We start from the raw sequence: 19,411 nt of genomic DNA on the forward strand, positions 1-19,411 counted from the left end.
TTGGCGCGAAGTTGTATCTCATTCGAAAGAGAATATATTGTTCTACCTAAATATATGTTTCGTTGTTACTAAGATACATTTTCTTGTTATTTACAGATCATTAACATGGAATATCAAGTTGAGAAGAATGAGAATTTTCGACACCTCCTTCTTTTTGCCTTTAATAAAGGTTCTAAAGCCGCAGAAGCTGCTCGCAACATTTGTGCTGTGTATGGAGTGTGTGCTATAGCTGAAAGAACCGCCCGTGATTGGTATGCAAAGTTCAAAAAAGAAAATTTTAACCTCAAAGACGGACCTCGTTCTGGCCGTCCAGTTGTGTTCGATGAAGAGTGATTGAACCACCTTTTGCATGAAAATCCACGTCAAACTACAAGGGAACTGGCAAGAGGCAATGGATTGCTCCCACACTACTGCACAGAAGCATCTTCACTCGATGGGCAAAGTTCAGAAATGTGGAGCATGGATGCCTCACACTTTAAGTGTCACCAACCCAAAACTCAACGAGCCACAATCTCCGCTGGTTTGCTTGCTCGTCAACATACAACCTGTGGACACAAAGGAACGATTTTTTCACCAAATCGTTACTGGTGATGGAAAATGGTGCCTCTACATGAATGTGAAGCAGCGTAAGGAATGGCTAGCCCCGGTAAACAAGCAACCCCACGCGCGAAACAGGACGTTCATCCGCGTAAAACGATGTTGTGCGTGTGGTGGGACTGGGAAGGGATTTTCCATTTCGAATTGCTTGAAAGGAACCAAACGATCAACGCGGAGCTCTATATACAACAAATGGACAGACTCAACACGGCTATTCAAGAGAAGGACCTAATCGGCAGCATGGTGTTCTTTTGCTGCACGACAACGCCGCCAATATGACGAAGGAAGCCATTCAAACTCATGGTTGGGAAGTGCTGCCACACCCACCATACTCTCCCGATTTGGCACCAACGGATTTTCACCTCTTTCGATCTCTTTCAAATGCTATGCGGGGAGTTTCTTTCAATACTGATGCGGAAATGAGAGCTTCGTTGGATGACTTTTTCGAGTCTCAAATAGGCGATTTCTACAAACGAGGTATTGAAAAACTTGTTAAACGTTGGGAAAAAGTTGTAGACAGCAAAGGAAAATACATTCTTAATTAACTACTCATGTATTTTTATTGAAAAATAATCTTTTAACAAACATTATTAAAAACGGTGGGAACTTAGTTGCCTACCCAATATTTCCGATCAGCGTAATTAAAGTAAAATATGTCATTTAATAATATTTTAATACTTTTATGACAAAGTTTTTCATTTCAATCGGTTTTAGCTAGGATAAAAATGTATCAAATTTGAACCATTTTATTCAATGACTCCAAGCTTAGTTTTTATTTATTCCCCGAAACATAACGCAAATTGATAACTAATTACTAATGATTTTTGGATCGCAAATCTAGCTTTTTATCGTTCTTTGATATAAAATATTTCTTTCCGGATATTAAAATGGAATCGCAAACGAAGTTCCAATATCAATTTTTTAATTACTCATAATCTATTTATTTTCAGTGCTATACTTACCCAAACTCAAAATGTACATGAGTTTGTGAACGTGAATGGGTTCATTTGCTTTTAATTCATTCATCTTTCAATATAAAAAGCTACCAATTCAAATGTCTTTACATTACCTCCAACTAGTAGCAACCATCGTGTTTCTGCAATGTAAAAAATAAAAGAATAATCAAAAATGTCAATATCCTGCATGAATTTTAAAACGTGTACTATAAATGAAATTTACATTACATAATAACATACTGCTCCAAAATTATTAGCACAGATTTCAGAAAAGCCATTAAGATAAAGAATAAAAAATAACAAGATATCTCATAAGGATAAAAAAGTATCTGTCATTAAAGATATTAAGATGACATAGATTGCATAAAAGATATTAAGATTACAAGATATTTTTCGTACCCCTATTTAAAAGAAACATGATCACCCTAAAATGTTGTATAAAAACATTTATACAACCTGACTAATCCTATTTCAAATGACTTGATTTTTTTTTAAATTTACAAATATGGCGACTGATCGGAGTGCTATAACTTCAGTCATCAAATGTACGAGGGAAACGCTGAGAAGCACAAATGAATTTCTTGAGATCAAAGACATGATCTGTGCCGCCGCCCAGACGGTATAGTGGTTAGGGAAGGCGACTGCGATACTAAGGGGCCCAAGTTTGAATTCTGGAGAAGGCAAGGTTTTAAGGCAAGGTCCGTTCCTTTTTAGGAGACAAAGGTGGCTCAACTATTATTATTATATAATACCTTTCTACTTCTATGAAACAGTTACTTTACTCCATAATAAAGTGACCAACACCTCTGGCCTTAGTAGTGGCCAAGCCGAAGTCGGCTAAGGGGCCGCCATTGGTTTAAAAAAAAAGCCATGATCTGTAAACTGATTGCTGATAAAAGAGCACAGGTTTGGGCTCTTTTCAAGTGTTTACGCTTACAAATGTCACCCCTATTAGACGCATCCTTATGAAAATTCCAAGATCACAATATCGGATGGGTGACTTCCTTCAGGAGTATGAACTGTCCCTAAGCAGATGAATAACCCTGTGCTAGCAGTAGGATGCTGAAATTATTTAAATGTGCAACTTGTATTGATGGCATCTACTTTTCTAAGTATCAGCTCCCCAATATAATTGTTATTGATGAAACTGCTGAGTTTAAGGATCAAAGATCTGAAACAATTGTTGATCAGATGAGAACCTCGTCGACTTTCATTTTTTCTACTGATTATGAATGGGCCCGAGTATGTTGTCAATTGGATTTAGGTGTACATAAAACCTCATCTCTCAAGTCAAGAAAGATTAGATTGAACGTGCTTCAGGCATTCATGTTCTTGAAGCCTAAAAGTCTGGTACACACAAGCAACTACACGGAAGTAGATCAATTTAATGCTACAACTTGTTTTGCGAGTTAGCCAAACAGGTTTTCTAGTCTGAAAATTAGCCAGAACTCATTGCACTAAAAACATGAAGAATTTCCTTGTAAAATGAAGACCAGATAAAATATTGATTTCCTCAGGAATGGTTGTCTATCCCATGACCCTATTGGAATAAGCAAGCCATTCAAGGATCATTTACGTAAGAAAATCAGTGACTACATTGAACATAGTATGGAAAGAAATCAGCGTGGACAATTTGTGAAACTTAGCCTAGACTTCGTAACTTAAGTCAAAAACTCATGGGATAAACTCACTGACAGCTAAGTTGCCACTGCTATATGAGATGACTTACAGTGACCAAAAGTACTCTGCTAGACGTAACGGATTAGGGCCAATGGTTCTACAGGAAGCGCAATTGCAAGAACTTCCATGATAGTATTCAAGGTTTGGAGTTCTTCCGATGTTTCAAAAGAAGATAATCTGACTATACTTGAAAAAACGCAGATTTTTATACATGAAAGAATGAATGAATATAGTGCGGATTATATTAATAAGTGTTATTGTTGTAGGTGGTAAATGTTGATTGTTGCACCCGAAAAAATAAGATATTCCTTAAATCTAATGAATCTATTTCAGCAAAAATTAATAAAGTCTCAATTTCATTTTGGGGGAAATATAATATCAATGCGTTAATTCTATTGTGCAGTCTATGCTGAAACTAAAATACGAGAAAAGTGGAAATGATGCTTTGTTTTGAAAATATAATTTTCGTGGTTGATTTATTAATTCTATTTTGCACTTTGTATATCAAATTTTGTTTAAAGTATTTGCAACAGCTACCTAATTGACCAAAATATTTCTGCGAAGCATTTTGTTATAAATTTAATCAAATATATGTATACATTTATATTTCTTTGTTTCTATCTTAAGTGCACATTTTTTAAAAATTTATTTTACTATAAATTCATTTTTATTTTATTTGTCATCAATTATTATTTATCACTAGGAATGCTAAGAACTAGATAAATAGGAGAAAAAACAGAAAATAGTCCTTAAAATCCCACTTGGTATTTAACACCACTTGGCGATTTTGCAAAATTTGGTTAACATGTTAGAAATTTTGAGAAACATCCTTGCGGGAGCTTATGTCTGCTCGAAGCGATTTTTTAAGGATATTTTTAACTGTCATGAACCCCTCAGAAACTTCATGAGTACTAATATGGAAAGGTCGTAGTCAGTTAAGATCAATTTACTCAGTTCGAAGTCTGGAGTTCTGTTAAATTTAAAGGCTCAATAATTTCAAGCTTTGCTCTATGAATGATTACAAAATTTTATTGTTCCTTTTAGAACTCCGAAACTATGACTTTTCTGTACTTTTACTACTAAATATACGCTATTTACCTCCGTTTTAAAATATCCTTCACTAATGTAAAACCATCTTGATTATTTTATTTACGAATGATAATTGTTATAGTTTGGAGCTGCAAAGTTATACTCTTCGTTCAATTGGCTTATTCATGAGAACTGTTCACATGTGACGATATTTTTGTACACATTGGGTATACACAATTTATACCTTTCCCTTCTCGCTTCATACCAAGTAGAAAAGTATTTCTTAGTCTATTCACTCTGGCAATTTCTTAGTATATTCCTTCTTTTTTTTTAAACTGTATGATTATGTTTTCAAATATTTTATTTCATAAGAATGTTCTTTAAATCTCAAAATGATCCATTTAAATTTGGCTGTGCAGCAAATTTTAACATTCGTAGTTTGATAACAGACATTCCCATGAATATTTCCATAAATAAATTTTTCAAACAGGAAACAAACATACAAAAAGCATTCAACAAAGTTTTAGAGAATATGTGAGAACATGTAGATAAAAGCTACTTCTGTTTCCTGAGCCATTCGAATAGAAACTGCATCATATTAACTCTCCGAATCTTCAGCTGGTACTGTACTTAAATCGAAAATCCCAGCATTATGTTTTATATAAAACCTTTTTTGCTTACCTGGAGAATATTAAGAATATATCAGGACCTTTCTCAGTAAAACTATTAAAAAACTGAATTACTAATCATTCCTATGATAACTGATTTCGAAGTTTGTTACTTTATAAGAATTTAGAAGTCTGCAAGGCTTCATTTCTCAGCGCACAATTTATTCACCATATCCTACAGTTAAAGACTAGTATCTTGCAGAAACCAAAAGCCGAACTTCATATCCATATAAGCATGAAGAAAGATTCCATAACATTTAAAGATTTTACAGTTAAGGTGAATTATTCAATCACAGGAGCCATCAGTTCTCCATAAGCAGAGAAACAGATGAATATTTACTTAATATTTAATAAAAATCTTTTCTCGTTTTTTAGAATGAGGATAAATGTTTTGTATACCGGTCTTTACACTAGTATTTTATCTCACTATGTTATTTATAATTTCAGTTCATGACTTTTCTACTCGCTCACTTTATGAAACAGATTATGAAGTACAGAACAACGTTTCATAGGTCAAAGTACAATCTTTTTCTCTTCTACGTTTGTAAGTATTCTGTTTTGGCATAATTTTCTTTGCCTTAGAAACTTTTCTAATGCTAAAAATTGCATAAATGTTTTATGAATATTTCAATACCTCATATTAAATTACCTCCCTGGTTAGCGATGAATGGTTACTAGGCTATTCATGGACTTGTTCATTTATGAGGTAAGTATGCATATCTGCTGTGAAGTCTCCTTTTCGATCGTTATGTCTTTTCTCGTTAACATTTTCGATATTGCTTTCGAAAATGTTTTATTCTTTTAGGGTAAATAAGGTATATAATCATAAAACGTATGACTTTTCTTCGCATTTTAATAGCGCTAATACATTTAAAATTTTGGTTTGGTACAAAGCGAAATCAGTTTGGTATGATAGCGCAATTAAAGTTATTACTGAATGTACACAGGTGCACATGCGTTTATATTAAAATTCTAAAACTGCGACATGCAAATATGGCATCTGCGTACAGGTAGATTACATACCTTAGAATAATTGAAGACTTACATATTCTTTCTTTCGAGAAATGCTTTAATATTTTTGTACATTCTAAAATACCCCCCCCAAAAAAGGAATTCTTTTCTGTTTTTCTCAAAGATTTTTCAAATAATTTTATGATTAAAATTTTAAACAGTTAAATTAAGTTTGATTTTGTTTCGGATAAATATTTAAATAACCAAACATCAGTTTCTTACAGCTTATAACGTTTTTTTATTAATTTGAAGAAAACTTATTCTTATACGTGTCATATTTAATTCAAAAGGACAATAAATTTATAAATAGTAAAAAATGTAGACTTCATAATTTTAATTTCATATACATACGAAGAAATAAAAACTGCTAATTAGAACAGATTCAGAAATTTATAAAATTTTCCATGATAAATAAAAACTCAGTATGTGTAAAAAAACGCTTTCTAGATAATAAGGCTTTGTTTAATTGCGCTAAAAGGTAAAATATATTAAATTTTCTCATTTTTCATATTTTTGCCATCTACAACTTAAAATTGTACAGTGCTCAAAATGGCAAATTTTAAGTCATAGATGTGGAAGAGAAATTTTAACGAATTCAGCTTAATCATTTTTATACTTGGCATATTAATACTATCACTTTTGTTGGCTCCTAGAATTATGTTAATTCTTGATATGGGTGTCCCACTAGTTTGTTTTTATTAATATAAGACCGAGAATATTATGAAAGAATAAGAACAATAAAAATGATTTTTATTTTAGTGCATTGAACTCAAATCTGTAGTTTAAAAAGTGTTTTTTAGTCTACAGAACGCTAAAATATAACAAAGAAAGAACATATTTTTTTCCTGAAAGTAGAAAAATTATTTGCCCTGAGTGTGACAGCAGAATATGCAGGACGTTATTTTACTCGCAAAAGATTTTGACCTTAACTGACGGCATAAATTTATATTCAGTTCATTTGAATTTCTGTTTCATTTAGAAATATCTAAGCATATAATTACTTAAAATTACATGGCTGGTAACAATAAAGGACTAAGTCTCTTAATATACTTCTAGGAACTGCAAAATGACTGAAAAATCAAACAGTTTTTTAAAAACCTCCAAAATGTGCCAAATTATGTTATAAATTATGAAACAAATGCTTCATTTGAAATATTCTATTTTGATTAATCCAATGATGTAAAAATATAAATCAGACCATCATTAGTTTGAACGTTAAATATAATTAAGTGATAAAAATTTTACAATAAACTAAAAACAAAATCTTTATCGAATTCCGAAAGATTTCTATGGCATTTTACACATGCATGTGGTTATCGCAAACACGTGTGAAAAATGTCAATAAATTCTGAATTCATGTTTAATTTCAGTATATGAATCAAACAAATAAACGAACAAACAAAAAAAACAAAGCTAAATAAAACCGTGTAAAATTTATTCGTTAATCTTTCTTATTCATTTTCTTTTTAAAGGTTTTGATTTGAACTGAAGCCTCTAAAAAAAGACTGAATTTAAAAAGTAGCATTTAGAAATAAGTAAAACATTAAAATTTATACATAATTAGAAGATTTAAATGTATTATTTATTAAATTGACTAATACCAGTCTTTTTCATCTTAGATTTTGGCATTCAAAATTCTTTTCGTAAGCTGTGATGAGTAATATACGAGAAATAAAATGAGGTTTATAATTACGTATTCAGTTTAAGTATTAAGCCGAATCAAATACAATAAATGAAAATTTATACAAAACGAAATTGTGTAAATCAATTGACTGGCAGCTGCCCGTGTTTTATAACCAAAAATTAAACAAAAGAGTGAGTATATGTGAAAGTTAATTAAAAAATGAGAACGGGTTGAATGATTTTAATGTTTAAGACGACTTACTTAAACGAACTGAGAATTTTTCTTCATTCAGATAGCCCTTGTATATTTTTATATATTTAATTATGCGTATTTAATATTACTGTAATTAAATAAATATATACGTATTTAATTACAGTGAAATGCTGATTTACCTTGCAACATTTAAACAAACCGTAGTACAAAGCGAACACAATAAATTGATCACAATGCAAATGAGACATCTGGGCAATCAATAGCACCAGCGATATTTTCGCAGTATTTTCTACAGTTTGTTTTTGCTTGAGTCATAATGTTAAATTAAAAAAACTAACATGTGCTTTTTGAGAGATGACGTTTTTGCTTATTGCATATAACTGCAAAGAATTTTGTAAATTAAGCAGCTAGGAGCACTAATTGTTTCATCCTTATTCCTTTATTTAATTTTCACATCTTAAGGATTAAAAAATAACAAGTTTTAATGAACTGTTGAATCATGTATTGTCACTATAAATATGCATGTATGAAACATTCCACGAAATCGGATTGGTAGAAGGGGATCAAAAATTAAATTCAAAATTTTATTCATAGCTTATGAGATATATATATCTGCCTTAGAATGAACACCTTTGTAGAGAAATTTCTAAGCAAATTGACATGGATTCACGTTGGAAGAAGCCAATCAAACCCTGAATAGGAAACAAACCCGGAATGAAAAGGTCAATGTACATTTGTATTACCCACTGGGCCACTGCTGGGCCTCTGCCAACGAAATGCGATTTTTTCATTAAGTTATGAACATATTTAAATTTTTTAAAAGTTATTGTATATTATATGCAATTTTTCATTTCTGTTTACACGTGCATGGTTTGAATAATAATTTATAAAGTTATATTCTTTAAATTATATTAACAAATTTTAAAGCATTTACAAACAAATTTCTTTCGTTTTTCTTCTCTCTCTCTCTTTTTTTAAGACGGGTAGGCTGAAATTATAATCTTTGCTGAAAGTAAACGTAAACAAATAGTACAGAGGTGTAATCTCGAAACCAAACGACGCTAAAGGCGTTTTCTATCACAGAAAGAGTGATGTCACTGAAAAGCGCAAACAATCACGAGTAGGGATTTTTTCCCCCGTGGGCGTTGTGTGGTAAGATTTGCTTAAATGCTAACAGACAATACAGAGGATGAAGTACGATGTGTAACGTTATATTATCCTTATATAACCAATTACTATGACTTAGATCTTTACTGTACCTTATCCCTTCCGTTTTCCTATAACAACGCAAATTTAGTTTCACAGTATTTAAGGTGAGGTTGATGAATTGTAAGACTCTCGAGGTCACGATACTAGATTTCATTAGCTCAGATAAGATTGCACAATTCGGCTTCGCATTATAGTTGACAGCATTTAAATTATTACGCCACTGAGATGTTTTTGACCTAACTTCGCGTTAAATAATTTGTGTAGTCTTTGGCTTCTACGCTTAATTTTATATCTTAAAATTGGCCTTATCCTAAGTTACATCGCCACAGTTGGTTGGCTTATTTGTCAAGCGAGACATACATTTATGTTCCAATTCTGATTTAATAAAAAAGTTTATTTTAAAACCTTAAGACTTTGTAGTACTTTTCAGACGAAGCGGTAATTCAGCCCAAGTCTGTTAAGAGTTTGGACTTAGTTTATGCTACCAAAGACTACCAAAATCAACAGCCGGTTAATTGAAATTTCGCTGCTAATCTGAGGGCTATTAAGAAAAAAAGAAAAGAATAATCCATATTTTAATCAATAAAAATTTCTTTTAAAATTTTGCCCGTAATTTAAAACAGTTTAATACAGAAACTAAGTTCATTTGTTTACGTAAATTAAATCACTATTCATAATAAAAAGAGAAACAATGTCCATAATAACAAATTTCAGTATTCATAACACTATTAATCTCGGAAGAAGAAGCATCGTTAGAAATGAAGAACCTGAGATATAAATGGCATTAAAGTACAATTAAACAATGTCAAAGATCTCAAAAATTGTGTAAAAATATCGGTTATAACTTTTTGTTTTCTATTTCACAATGCTAATACAATGCAGATTGCAGCTAAAAAACCAAATAAAATTCTCAGTTTTTAATTCATATACCCCATTATTAAGTTTTTGATATAAAGCAGTAAGAAATATTATGCGTCATAATATTCCTCAAGCTGGCTGTTTCCTTTCTGATTCCTCTTCTTTTAGAAAGCAAGCGTGCTTGAGGGTTTTCATAGATTTGAAAAAGATGTAAAACATCATACCTACATTTACGATTATAACAAATATAATGTCAGGAAAAAAATTAAATTTTTCTAATTTCATCGAAGATTTTTAATTTTCCTGTATATTTAGTAAAAAGTTTGGATTTTGCACAAAATTCATTATCCTATTTTGATCAAATGGTTTCAGAATAGTTAATACACTGGGCAGTCTGCAAACCATTTCGATTAATCAAACATTAGCATTTCCGTTGAGGGAAAAGATTATCTATAGGTAAAGCAACTCTTCTGTTTTAAAAACAAATATCTCACCTATAGTAGGTTAGCTCTGAACTGTTTCGCTGAAAAGGAAAATAATTATGGATCAAAAACGAAAGTTCGAAATTATGCTCTAATGAATTTTCTTCCTTGAATAAAGATAGAAAAATGGATTAAATTTTACAGTTGAGTAACTAACTTACCTTGGAAATGTGATAAACTGACGTATAAAAGAAGTAAACGCTTTGTTAAGATGACATCCAATCTCTCTGAAAACCAAGAGTTTCCTTACGTAACTGTGGTGATGTTCTGCCATATTTAGTTGGCGGCCGTCCGCAACGGGTGACGTTGACTGTAGTGTATACGAGATTAAAACACCCTCTGAGAAGAAAAAGAGACTTCGGAGCTGCCTAAGTTCAAATACAGAGAAGTTTCAATTACCTGTATAAACAGAAACTATTACTTCGGAAAATGTCATACCTTATTTCGGGGAAAAGTCTGGCAATAAGTTGTGACAGACGAAATTTTTCCGTCACTCTCCTCCTCGTTATCGGTACCTCTTAGATCAATAAGACTTCATGGAATCACTCCTTTATTTTTTAAAACAATAGCTGCTCGACGTACATAATATGTGACTGAAGTTTTTTAATATGTTCCGTTTTTCAAATACCTCATTTGGTAAATCCTTTCTTCATACTCATTTTCAATTTTCCAAGCAATGCAAGAAATTCCCGACGATTCACAGCTCATCCATGAACAAAGTTTACTTCTTTTTCCATGGCGTTATCCATCGCCAAACACTTGGCACAGAGTTCTTCTTAACAGATAGTTAATGTATAACGCAAAACTTCTGAAATTTTTCCTCTTTCACTATATTTTTTAATTTTGCCTCTACTTCATTTTTATTTACCAAACATAGCAGCTGCAACATCATTTTCAAATCCAACCTTTTCGCCCAAATTTTATTTGCTTTTATCTATATCAGTTTTTATTTCAGGAAAATTATCCCGTGCACTAGTTTATTCTTTCGTGGCAGTTCTTTCGAATAACTGCACAGTTACTTCAAATTCATCAGGAGTAATAAGTTGTGCTTAATCTGTTATCTCAGCATTATCATCAGCTGCTATCGCGAATGCTGCGCAAAATTTTTCTTTAACTGATATCGTAATCATATTATGCAGATTTATTCGCTGAGTTAATAATAAAATGTGCACAAACACTATTTCACTCATGAGGTTACTGACCATCAAAGCAATTCGGATGTTTTTCTTTTTACGCGATGATCGGAAATGCATAAACATTACAAATATTCGAGGCGAGCGAGAACCAGTAAGCATATATCACTACGTTGGCGGCACTGACCTTGATTCGAAATACTTTTCGATTTTGAACTTACAGATAATCGATGATTTCAAAGCACTTTCAGAATATATCGTTAAATCACACACTGGAAACGAATTTGATGATTCACTGGAAGTTTGAGGCCGCAAAGTTCGAAATCTATAGGGGAAAACTTGCACCAGGTTAATCCTATCTTGACTTTTTATAAATATGTAATGATTTTAAAATGCGTAGATGAAGGCACTGGAAATTTAAGAGTTTAATGATACTGCGTAGATGACAGAGAAGACAGTAGTGTTGAAGCTGGCAAAGTGGAAAGCATGATGACGCAATTTAGCGCAACGTATCTTGAAAAATCACAATCTTTATTTTTTTACGCATATCAAATCCTCCTTTATCAGACGAGATGTTTCTTAACTATATTTGAATACAGTAAGTTGCAATTTGAAGTACGACGTCGTTTTAAGCAAGTAAGCCGCAGCAGCATACATAACAAGCATCTTGCCGGCAGGAGAGCTTATGCGGAAAAGGGGAAGAGTATAGTACTTTCAGAGGAAGAAGGATGGGAGTGGGAAAGTTTAAGTTCAGAGTTTTAGTTGACAATTAATTTCATTGGAAAAGAAGCAATTGCATTAAAACGTTACGTAAGATAGAAAAGTCGGGAACCTGTGAGAAAAGATGAATTTAGGGGCAGATCACCAAATTTAGAATGTTCATTTTGAGGTCGCCAATTATTTTTTTAAAACAGTTATCATACTTTGTTATATCTTACATATATATATATAGAGAGAGAGAGAGAGAGAAGACTAATGCAAGTCAACAAGAAATATATCATCTTGATCTCTAAATCATTGACTACAACAAACTATAGCTTTTTGTCAAAAGAAGGGTTTTTTAAGTTTAGAAAAATTAAATTAATTTACTGGAGCTCCAACATACCAAAACAAGTTACAAGTAACACAATACTTAAATAAATAAAGTAAAATTATTTATACAGAGACTGATGACTACTTAAAAGATGAAATAATTTTACTTATACAAGTACTTAAGAAAATAAACTTCCTTCACAATTTATTATTTTTTTTTCTTAAAAAAGCTAGCTTAACTGCTTAAAAATACGCAACAAAGGCAAAACCCGAAGTAAGACAATAACTATTTAATGGACATGAGGTGAACTTGTTCCAAGAGTTTGGTGTGGCACCACATAGCAAGCAATCAAGCAAAGACATAGGAAAACAGATTTATTATAATCATCACATCTCGTAAAGAGCAAATGGGTCGGAAGAATGTGCAATGGAAACATCACGCTAATAACGAGTATGATACCATCTAGCTGAAATGCATGCTTGATAACGCAATGCTTGATAAGGAGGATAACGTAATGCTTGATAAGGCAAGATGGCGATAGTGTCGTTGATCGCTTGTTATGGCAGCAGCGCCCTTTCTTGTAATACATGTTGAAGCTCGTGGAGGGTGTCTGGCGGCACACTGGTGACCTGCTATCTCTCGTCCCAACATGTCCTACGCATGCTCTATGATATTCAGGACCGGTGATACAGGAGGCCAAAGTAAATGTGGAGTGGTTTTTACTCTTCAGATAATTCTGCACCACTGAAGGGCTATGCGTGGGGGTCGGTACCCATTTCAGTCATAAAAGAACGCACAAAAGGATATAAAATTTCGTCGTGATATCGAACGGCTGTGACGAAACCACAGGAATTACGAAGAGGTCTGCGTAGTCGTTCGTTGCTATCACAGCTCATACAAGTAAGCCTTTTCCTCTGTAACGGTCTCTTTCGAAGATGTCTTGCGCCCGATAGCGTGTTCCTCGCTCTCAGCATATCACTGCCCTTCAGAAATCGTTCTAGATGTTAAATCGAAGCTCATCTTTAAGGAATACGCGGCTCTACAGCTCGTTGGCCAACTGCGATATTCACAGGTTCAATTCAACTGCGCGCTGCAATGTTGCCAGATCGTGCGATTTTTCGCAAATTTGCGACTTTTGGCAAACTTGTGCTACTAAAATTTTAGTATTTGCGAATTTGCCAAATTTTTGCGACATCCATCATTTTCTTATGCTACTTTTTGCGAATTCAAAGAGTTTTTTAATATATAGTAAAAAGCTTTTATGTTAAAATAATGTATCAATTAAAAATAATTTATGTAAAAAAACAATTTATTTAGGCTTAAATGGAAGTTGGCATCAGACAGTCTTGTTTACACGTAGGCTTTCCTTTTCAAAGCTGCACAGCCTGACGCCGGTGTAACTAGAAGGGAGTAGGAGAAAAGGTAAAAAGTGGCAAAGAAAGAAAAATACTGCTTCAGGACCTTTCAAACCTCTTCCCTCGTCCCCTGTGTGTTTTTAGATCAGTCGCCCCTAGTACTATGGTGATAAAGAATCGAACCAAAGAAACTTGCAGCTTGCGCGCCATATATTAAATACCCAAACAGAGGAAGAAATGAAATTCATTCTCCTGATTATAATATTGCCAAGAACTAAGCAAGAGAAATGTCTTAAACATCAAAGCAACGCCATTTTCTAAATAGCAACGCAAATAAATTTAACGGTGAAAGAAAAAGGCTTTCATAAGCAATCAGAATCTGAAATAAATCGACCACACGCAGAACGGAAATCTGACTAAAAAGCATTCCTCAATTAAAATGTTCAAAATTAAGGGGAGAAAAAAACAATAAAAAAATTATTTGCCAACTTTAAAAAAATTAGTACAAAAGTGCTAACAGGAATTTGAGGAATCACTTAAGAATGAATATGCACAAATTAATTTTAAAATAGAAACCCAAATTAAATGAAAATTAATTAAAAAAGAAATAGATATTTAAATAGTTGAAAATGAGCAATATAGTTTTAAAATTTTCGTTAAAGCTAAGACACGTAATTAAAAAGACTAAGAATCGAATACAGTAACTTACGGAACCAACTAGCAGTAAATTTGTGACGACATCAGAGGTCATGTGAGCATGCATAACTATGACGTCACAAAAATCCCGTGATCTCAGACCTCATTTTGCGATGAAAAATTTCTGGCAACACTGGCGCGCTGACATACGATGGAAAAAAAGGCAAAGAATATGTATTGTTCTTTGGAAAAAGGAACGCAAACACCAGATCGTCGGGGGTACACTCCACCTTCATGCAGTCAACGCGACACAGTTTGCTTGGATATAGGCCGTCATGCAGCAGCAAAGATGTGATGTCAGTTGTAGTGCTATTAGTGATCTATGGCGTCTTGCACATAGCATCAGGAAGTGATCGCTGGTGTGGTAATCTTCCGGCGCCCAAACCCACATCTTCTACAGGGTTTTTGATCCCTTTGATAACGATTCCACAGCCTACTGATGACACTGCGATGCACATTCAGCTCTCTCAGCAACATCAGATTTTCTTGAAACAGCTTGCAGCATCCAACGCCCTTCAATGCATTTCATCGTGTAAATGTATCCTTCGGCATATGCTTTCCGCTTTGGCTGCCTCGGATTACACAGAATTATCGCTGCTTGCAAACTGAGTCATAAATCCGGCATGTCTCTTTCTAAGGCGCTGTGGTGTGACTGCGGGATTGCGTTTTAGGCTAATTTCGGTTGTCTATTTGCATTCGGCGATGCAAACTTTATCTCATGTGTCAATTGTATGTTTTAATTCCTTTTTTTTATATTTGTATTTTTTCTTTTAGCCTTTGTTGCTTAGGATTATTTCAGCGTTTATTTTTCGGGGAACTACACCGCAGAGAAACTGTTGCTCGACAAAGAAAAATTATTTTAAAATAAGCTATTATCTTCTTCAGGCTTTTGCATAGAAATAATAATTTTGTTTTCACATACGTTTAACATTAGGGCTAAAATACTAAGATCAAATCTAACTCTTAATAACTGAATTCATTCATTAGATGGAACTAGGTTATGTTTTGAGCACGTGTGTATCATATTTAATCTTTAAACTAACAAGTTATGATAAGCTTGTCTGAAACCGAAAAAAAGTTAAGAAGGGATGTTATGTTACAATTAAAGATTTGTATATTTTGTATTTAAACTGTAAATTTTCCTGCATATACGTCTGGCTTCTATCCTTTTAATAACAAGGCGCACTTATTTTCAAAGAATTAAAGCAGTCATTTAAGTAAAAACTCTTTTTTTTTTTTTTTGTCAATCTCTCGATTTTCTTTTCCTTGAGTTTTAACCAGAAGTAATTATAAACTTATTAGTTTTTAGTCTGAGCCTTTCTTCATTTTATTCTCATTTTTATCATTTAAATATACAGAATCTTGCCAAAATGAATTCTCTCCAGCTACAACTTTTCCAGTTCAGTTTAGATTTTCTTGTTCCTTAGTTAATCAGTAAGCTTCTTTCTTTAATTTTCTCGCCAATTCAAAATCTGCTCATTGCGAAACAGTTACTTGAACTCTGTCACTTTTAATGCGGCTTCTCTAGGCGATCTTAGGATGACCTACCTATTCCGGTTTGACTAGAAACTTTCACTATGCCGATGTTCCGGTTTGATTAGAAACAAACTTTTCTCTGCCTCAGAATGGCAACAGTGAGAACTTGACTTTCGATTCGTTATGACGCAGCTAGAACGCTGCTCCTGAGATGTAACATTAGATTCGATTCTAGATTCTAGATTAGATTAATTTTAGTATTTAATAAATCCTTTTAAAACTAGATTGAGTATTTGATCATAAAATTATAGCTGAACCACCGCTTGCAGAAATTTAGGTGTGGCATTTAGATACGTCGTTAGATAGTTAGATGCGTAGGCAGCGACATTCGTGTACATTAGTGTACATTAGTGCGTACATAAACATTTTGGTGCATCGGCCGGGAAGCCGGCCAATATTCGAAAATATGGATTCGTAACTATGGATTAGCACGGTGTGAAGTGTGCGAAGCCTGCAAAAAACAGGTAGGATAAGTTTTCCATTTGAAGTGTAATTATGGAAGATCCTGTCGCTAAGCTTAAATCGAAACGCAAAGTAGTAAGGGCCGCAGTGTCCAAGGTACTAAAGAAAATTGAGACAGAATTAAGCAAAGATGACGTTAGTATAAATGTAATAGAAGAAACTTTAGACATATTAAACGAAAAGGCAAAAACTCTAAGTGATTTAAACACTCAAATAGAACAGGATTTGAAGGTCCCAGAGGATGAATTTGAACTTGAAGTTTCATCCGCTCTAGAATATGAAGAAAAAATCCAACTGTGGCAATTTAGAGCAAGAAACAAATTGAGAGAATTAAACAAACTCGAAAATTCGGATCCTAATGAAACCGCTATAGATTCCAAACTTGAAAATAATAAAATTATTCGCCTTCCAAAATTGACTATCGCTAAATTTTTTGGTGATTCTAGCAACTGGCAGGAATTTTGGAGTCAATTCGAGGCAGCTATCCATAACAATAACTCATTATCGAAAGTTACTGTCATTAAGTCATTACTAGGTGGAGTAGCTTATAATGCCGTTTCCGGACTCTCGCTTACAAATGAGAACTACGATTCAGCTATAGAACTGTTAATTAGCAGGTTTGGGAGAAAAGATTTGGTAATAAATGCTCACATGAATAAACTGTTAAATCTTTCCGTTGTTAGAAATGTATGGGATATAGAAAATCTTAGGAATTTATATGATCAGTGTGAAACTCAAATTAGATGCTTAAAGTCAATGAACGTCTATCAGAAACTTACGGTAGTTTACTTTGCCCAATATTGTTAAAATTAATTCCATCAGAGATAACATACAGTCGCAGTAGAAACAGTAACCAAACATAGAACGTTAACGAATTAATGGAATTTATTCGTAAAGAAATAGAAAGCCGCGAAAGAGCTACGCAGTTAAATGAAAGTATAGAAACAAAAACAAAACAACGTGCGGGAATGATTCATAACTGGAGGCATAAATCAAACGATCGTCTCCACTCCGCTCACGATAATGTAAACAACAAGCGCAGTAAACAGTTTGAAAAAAGTTTGCCTAAAATGTATGAATATGTTGCTCCAGTCGCTAGCAGTAAATGCATATATTGTGACGAACTACACGATTCGGATCGCTGCGAAATTAAAACCGTGGAGGAGAAAAGAAATATTTTAAAATCTCAAGCTCGATGTTTTTTGTGTTTAAAATCTCAGCATAAAATTAAGCAGTGTAAGGAAAGAAAAATGTGCGAAATATGTAATAAAAAACACAATAGGTCTATTTGTTTCCAACTCGAAACCAATTCGGAGAAAAACAAGGTCGTGTCGACAATTCCATCCAGTAAAGAAGATGTTCAGATTAGTCAATTAAAAACAGAAACTTTCCGCAGTGCATTTCTACAAACGTGTACTGTGATGATACGTCCATTTTCTGAGAAGGATAATTTAGAACCAGTTCGTATTCTATTAGACAATGGATCGATGAGAAGTTTTATAATTCGGGACATTTCAGAGAAGTGTAAATTACCTGTTATTCGAAAGGAAACTTTGTCCGTATTTGCCTTTGGGGTTAACCAGGCAACAGAACAAACTTACAATAATGTTAAAGTCAAACTAGAAAACAGAAGTAAACCATCCCTAAATATAGAAATTGAAGCTTTAGAAACTAACCAAATATGTGCAACTAATTTGCCTTTCCCTGATATCCCAGTTTCCAAAATTAACAAAGAGTTAATAGGACTACAATTAGCTGATTCTTGTGCATTCAGTGACAAAAATATTGCTGTTTTGATCGGAGCAGATTACTATCATGAAGTAATAACTAGTAGACTTAAACGTTTTAAAAATAAACTTATAGCTTCTGAAACAATATTTGGATGGTGCCTTCAAGGCCGGACTGATTCTAACGGTAAATTGTTAAACATGGACATTATTGTTGATGACAAATTGGTCTCAACACAGTTAAAGCAGTTTTGGGAATTAGAAACATTGGGAATAGAACAAGGGAAGGAAATTAGTAAAATAGATAATGACATTTTAGAGAATTTTAACACAACTATCAAATTTAAAGAAACGCGATATGAGGTTAAACTCCCTTGGAATGAAAATTCGTCTGAATTAAAAACGAATTACGTAAATGCAGAAGTTCGCTTTAATAAACTGGTTAAAAGGTTGAGAAATGATCCACTGCTACATCAGCATTATCACTCAGTTATAGAACAACATTTAAAAATGGGTATAGCTGAGGAAATTGATCCAAGTTCTGAAGAAACAGGAAGAATTTATTACATGCCTCACCAGCCAGTTATTCGACCTGATAAACCCGTAAGAGTTGTATTTGATGCATCCAGCCATTCGAAAAATGAATACTCTTTAAACGATTGTCTCTATTCCGGTCCTAATTTAAATCCACCATTGTTAGAGATATTAATACAATTTCGTACACGTAGCATAGCATTTACTGCCGACATTGAACAAGCCTTTCTCCAGATTTCTCTGTCACCCGAAGATAGGGATGCTGTAAGATTTTTGTGGGCAAATAACCTTACAGATAAGGATGGGAAACCTAACACGAAAATACTCGTACTTAGGATGACTCGCGTTTTGTTTGGAGCTACATCCAGCCCATTTTTGCTTGCCGCTACTATCAAACATCACATAAATACCTTTAAAGAAACAAATCAGAAAGCAGTTAAACTATTGAACGAATGTTTATACGTAGACAATTTAATAGGTGGGAATGAAGACGAAAATGAAGCTAAACTCATAAATGAAGATATTAGATATATATTGAAGGCTGCTGGTTTCAACATGCGAAAATGGAAAACAAATTGTGGGAATCTGCAGGAAGTTTTTGACGAATA

At 33.3% G+C, this 19,411-nt stretch overlaps 1 protein-coding gene across 11 annotated transcripts in view; it reads right to left on the reverse strand.

The window, feature by feature from the left end:
• The window catches only part of LOC118206113 (putative inorganic phosphate cotransporter), a 161,926-nt gene that overhangs the window by 64,442 nt on the left and 78,073 nt on the right, over positions 1 to 19,411 (reverse strand). For 7 of the 11 annotated variants that reach the window (XM_085810718.1, XM_085810712.1, XM_085810719.1 and 4 more), the window contains one exon: positions 1,560 to 1,693. In XM_085810718.1, coding sequence (XP_085666844.1) covers positions 1,560 to 1,623 — 64 coding nt within the window. In that variant the 5' untranslated portion in view covers positions 1,624 to 1,693. Of the gene's footprint in view, positions 1 to 1,559; positions 1,694 to 10,339; positions 10,369 to 10,488; positions 12,111 to 19,411 lie in introns of those variants that run through there. The other 4 variants (XM_085810711.1, XM_085810713.1, XM_035378380.2 and 1 more) reach the window with 3 other exon arrangements.

Source organism: Stegodyphus dumicola, chromosome 2, assembly GCF_044657685.1.
Source record: "Stegodyphus dumicola isolate Sdum_Otavi_A_Nest chromosome 2, ASM4465768v1".
NCBI lineage: Eukaryota > Metazoa > Arthropoda > Arachnida > Araneae > Eresidae > Stegodyphus > Stegodyphus dumicola.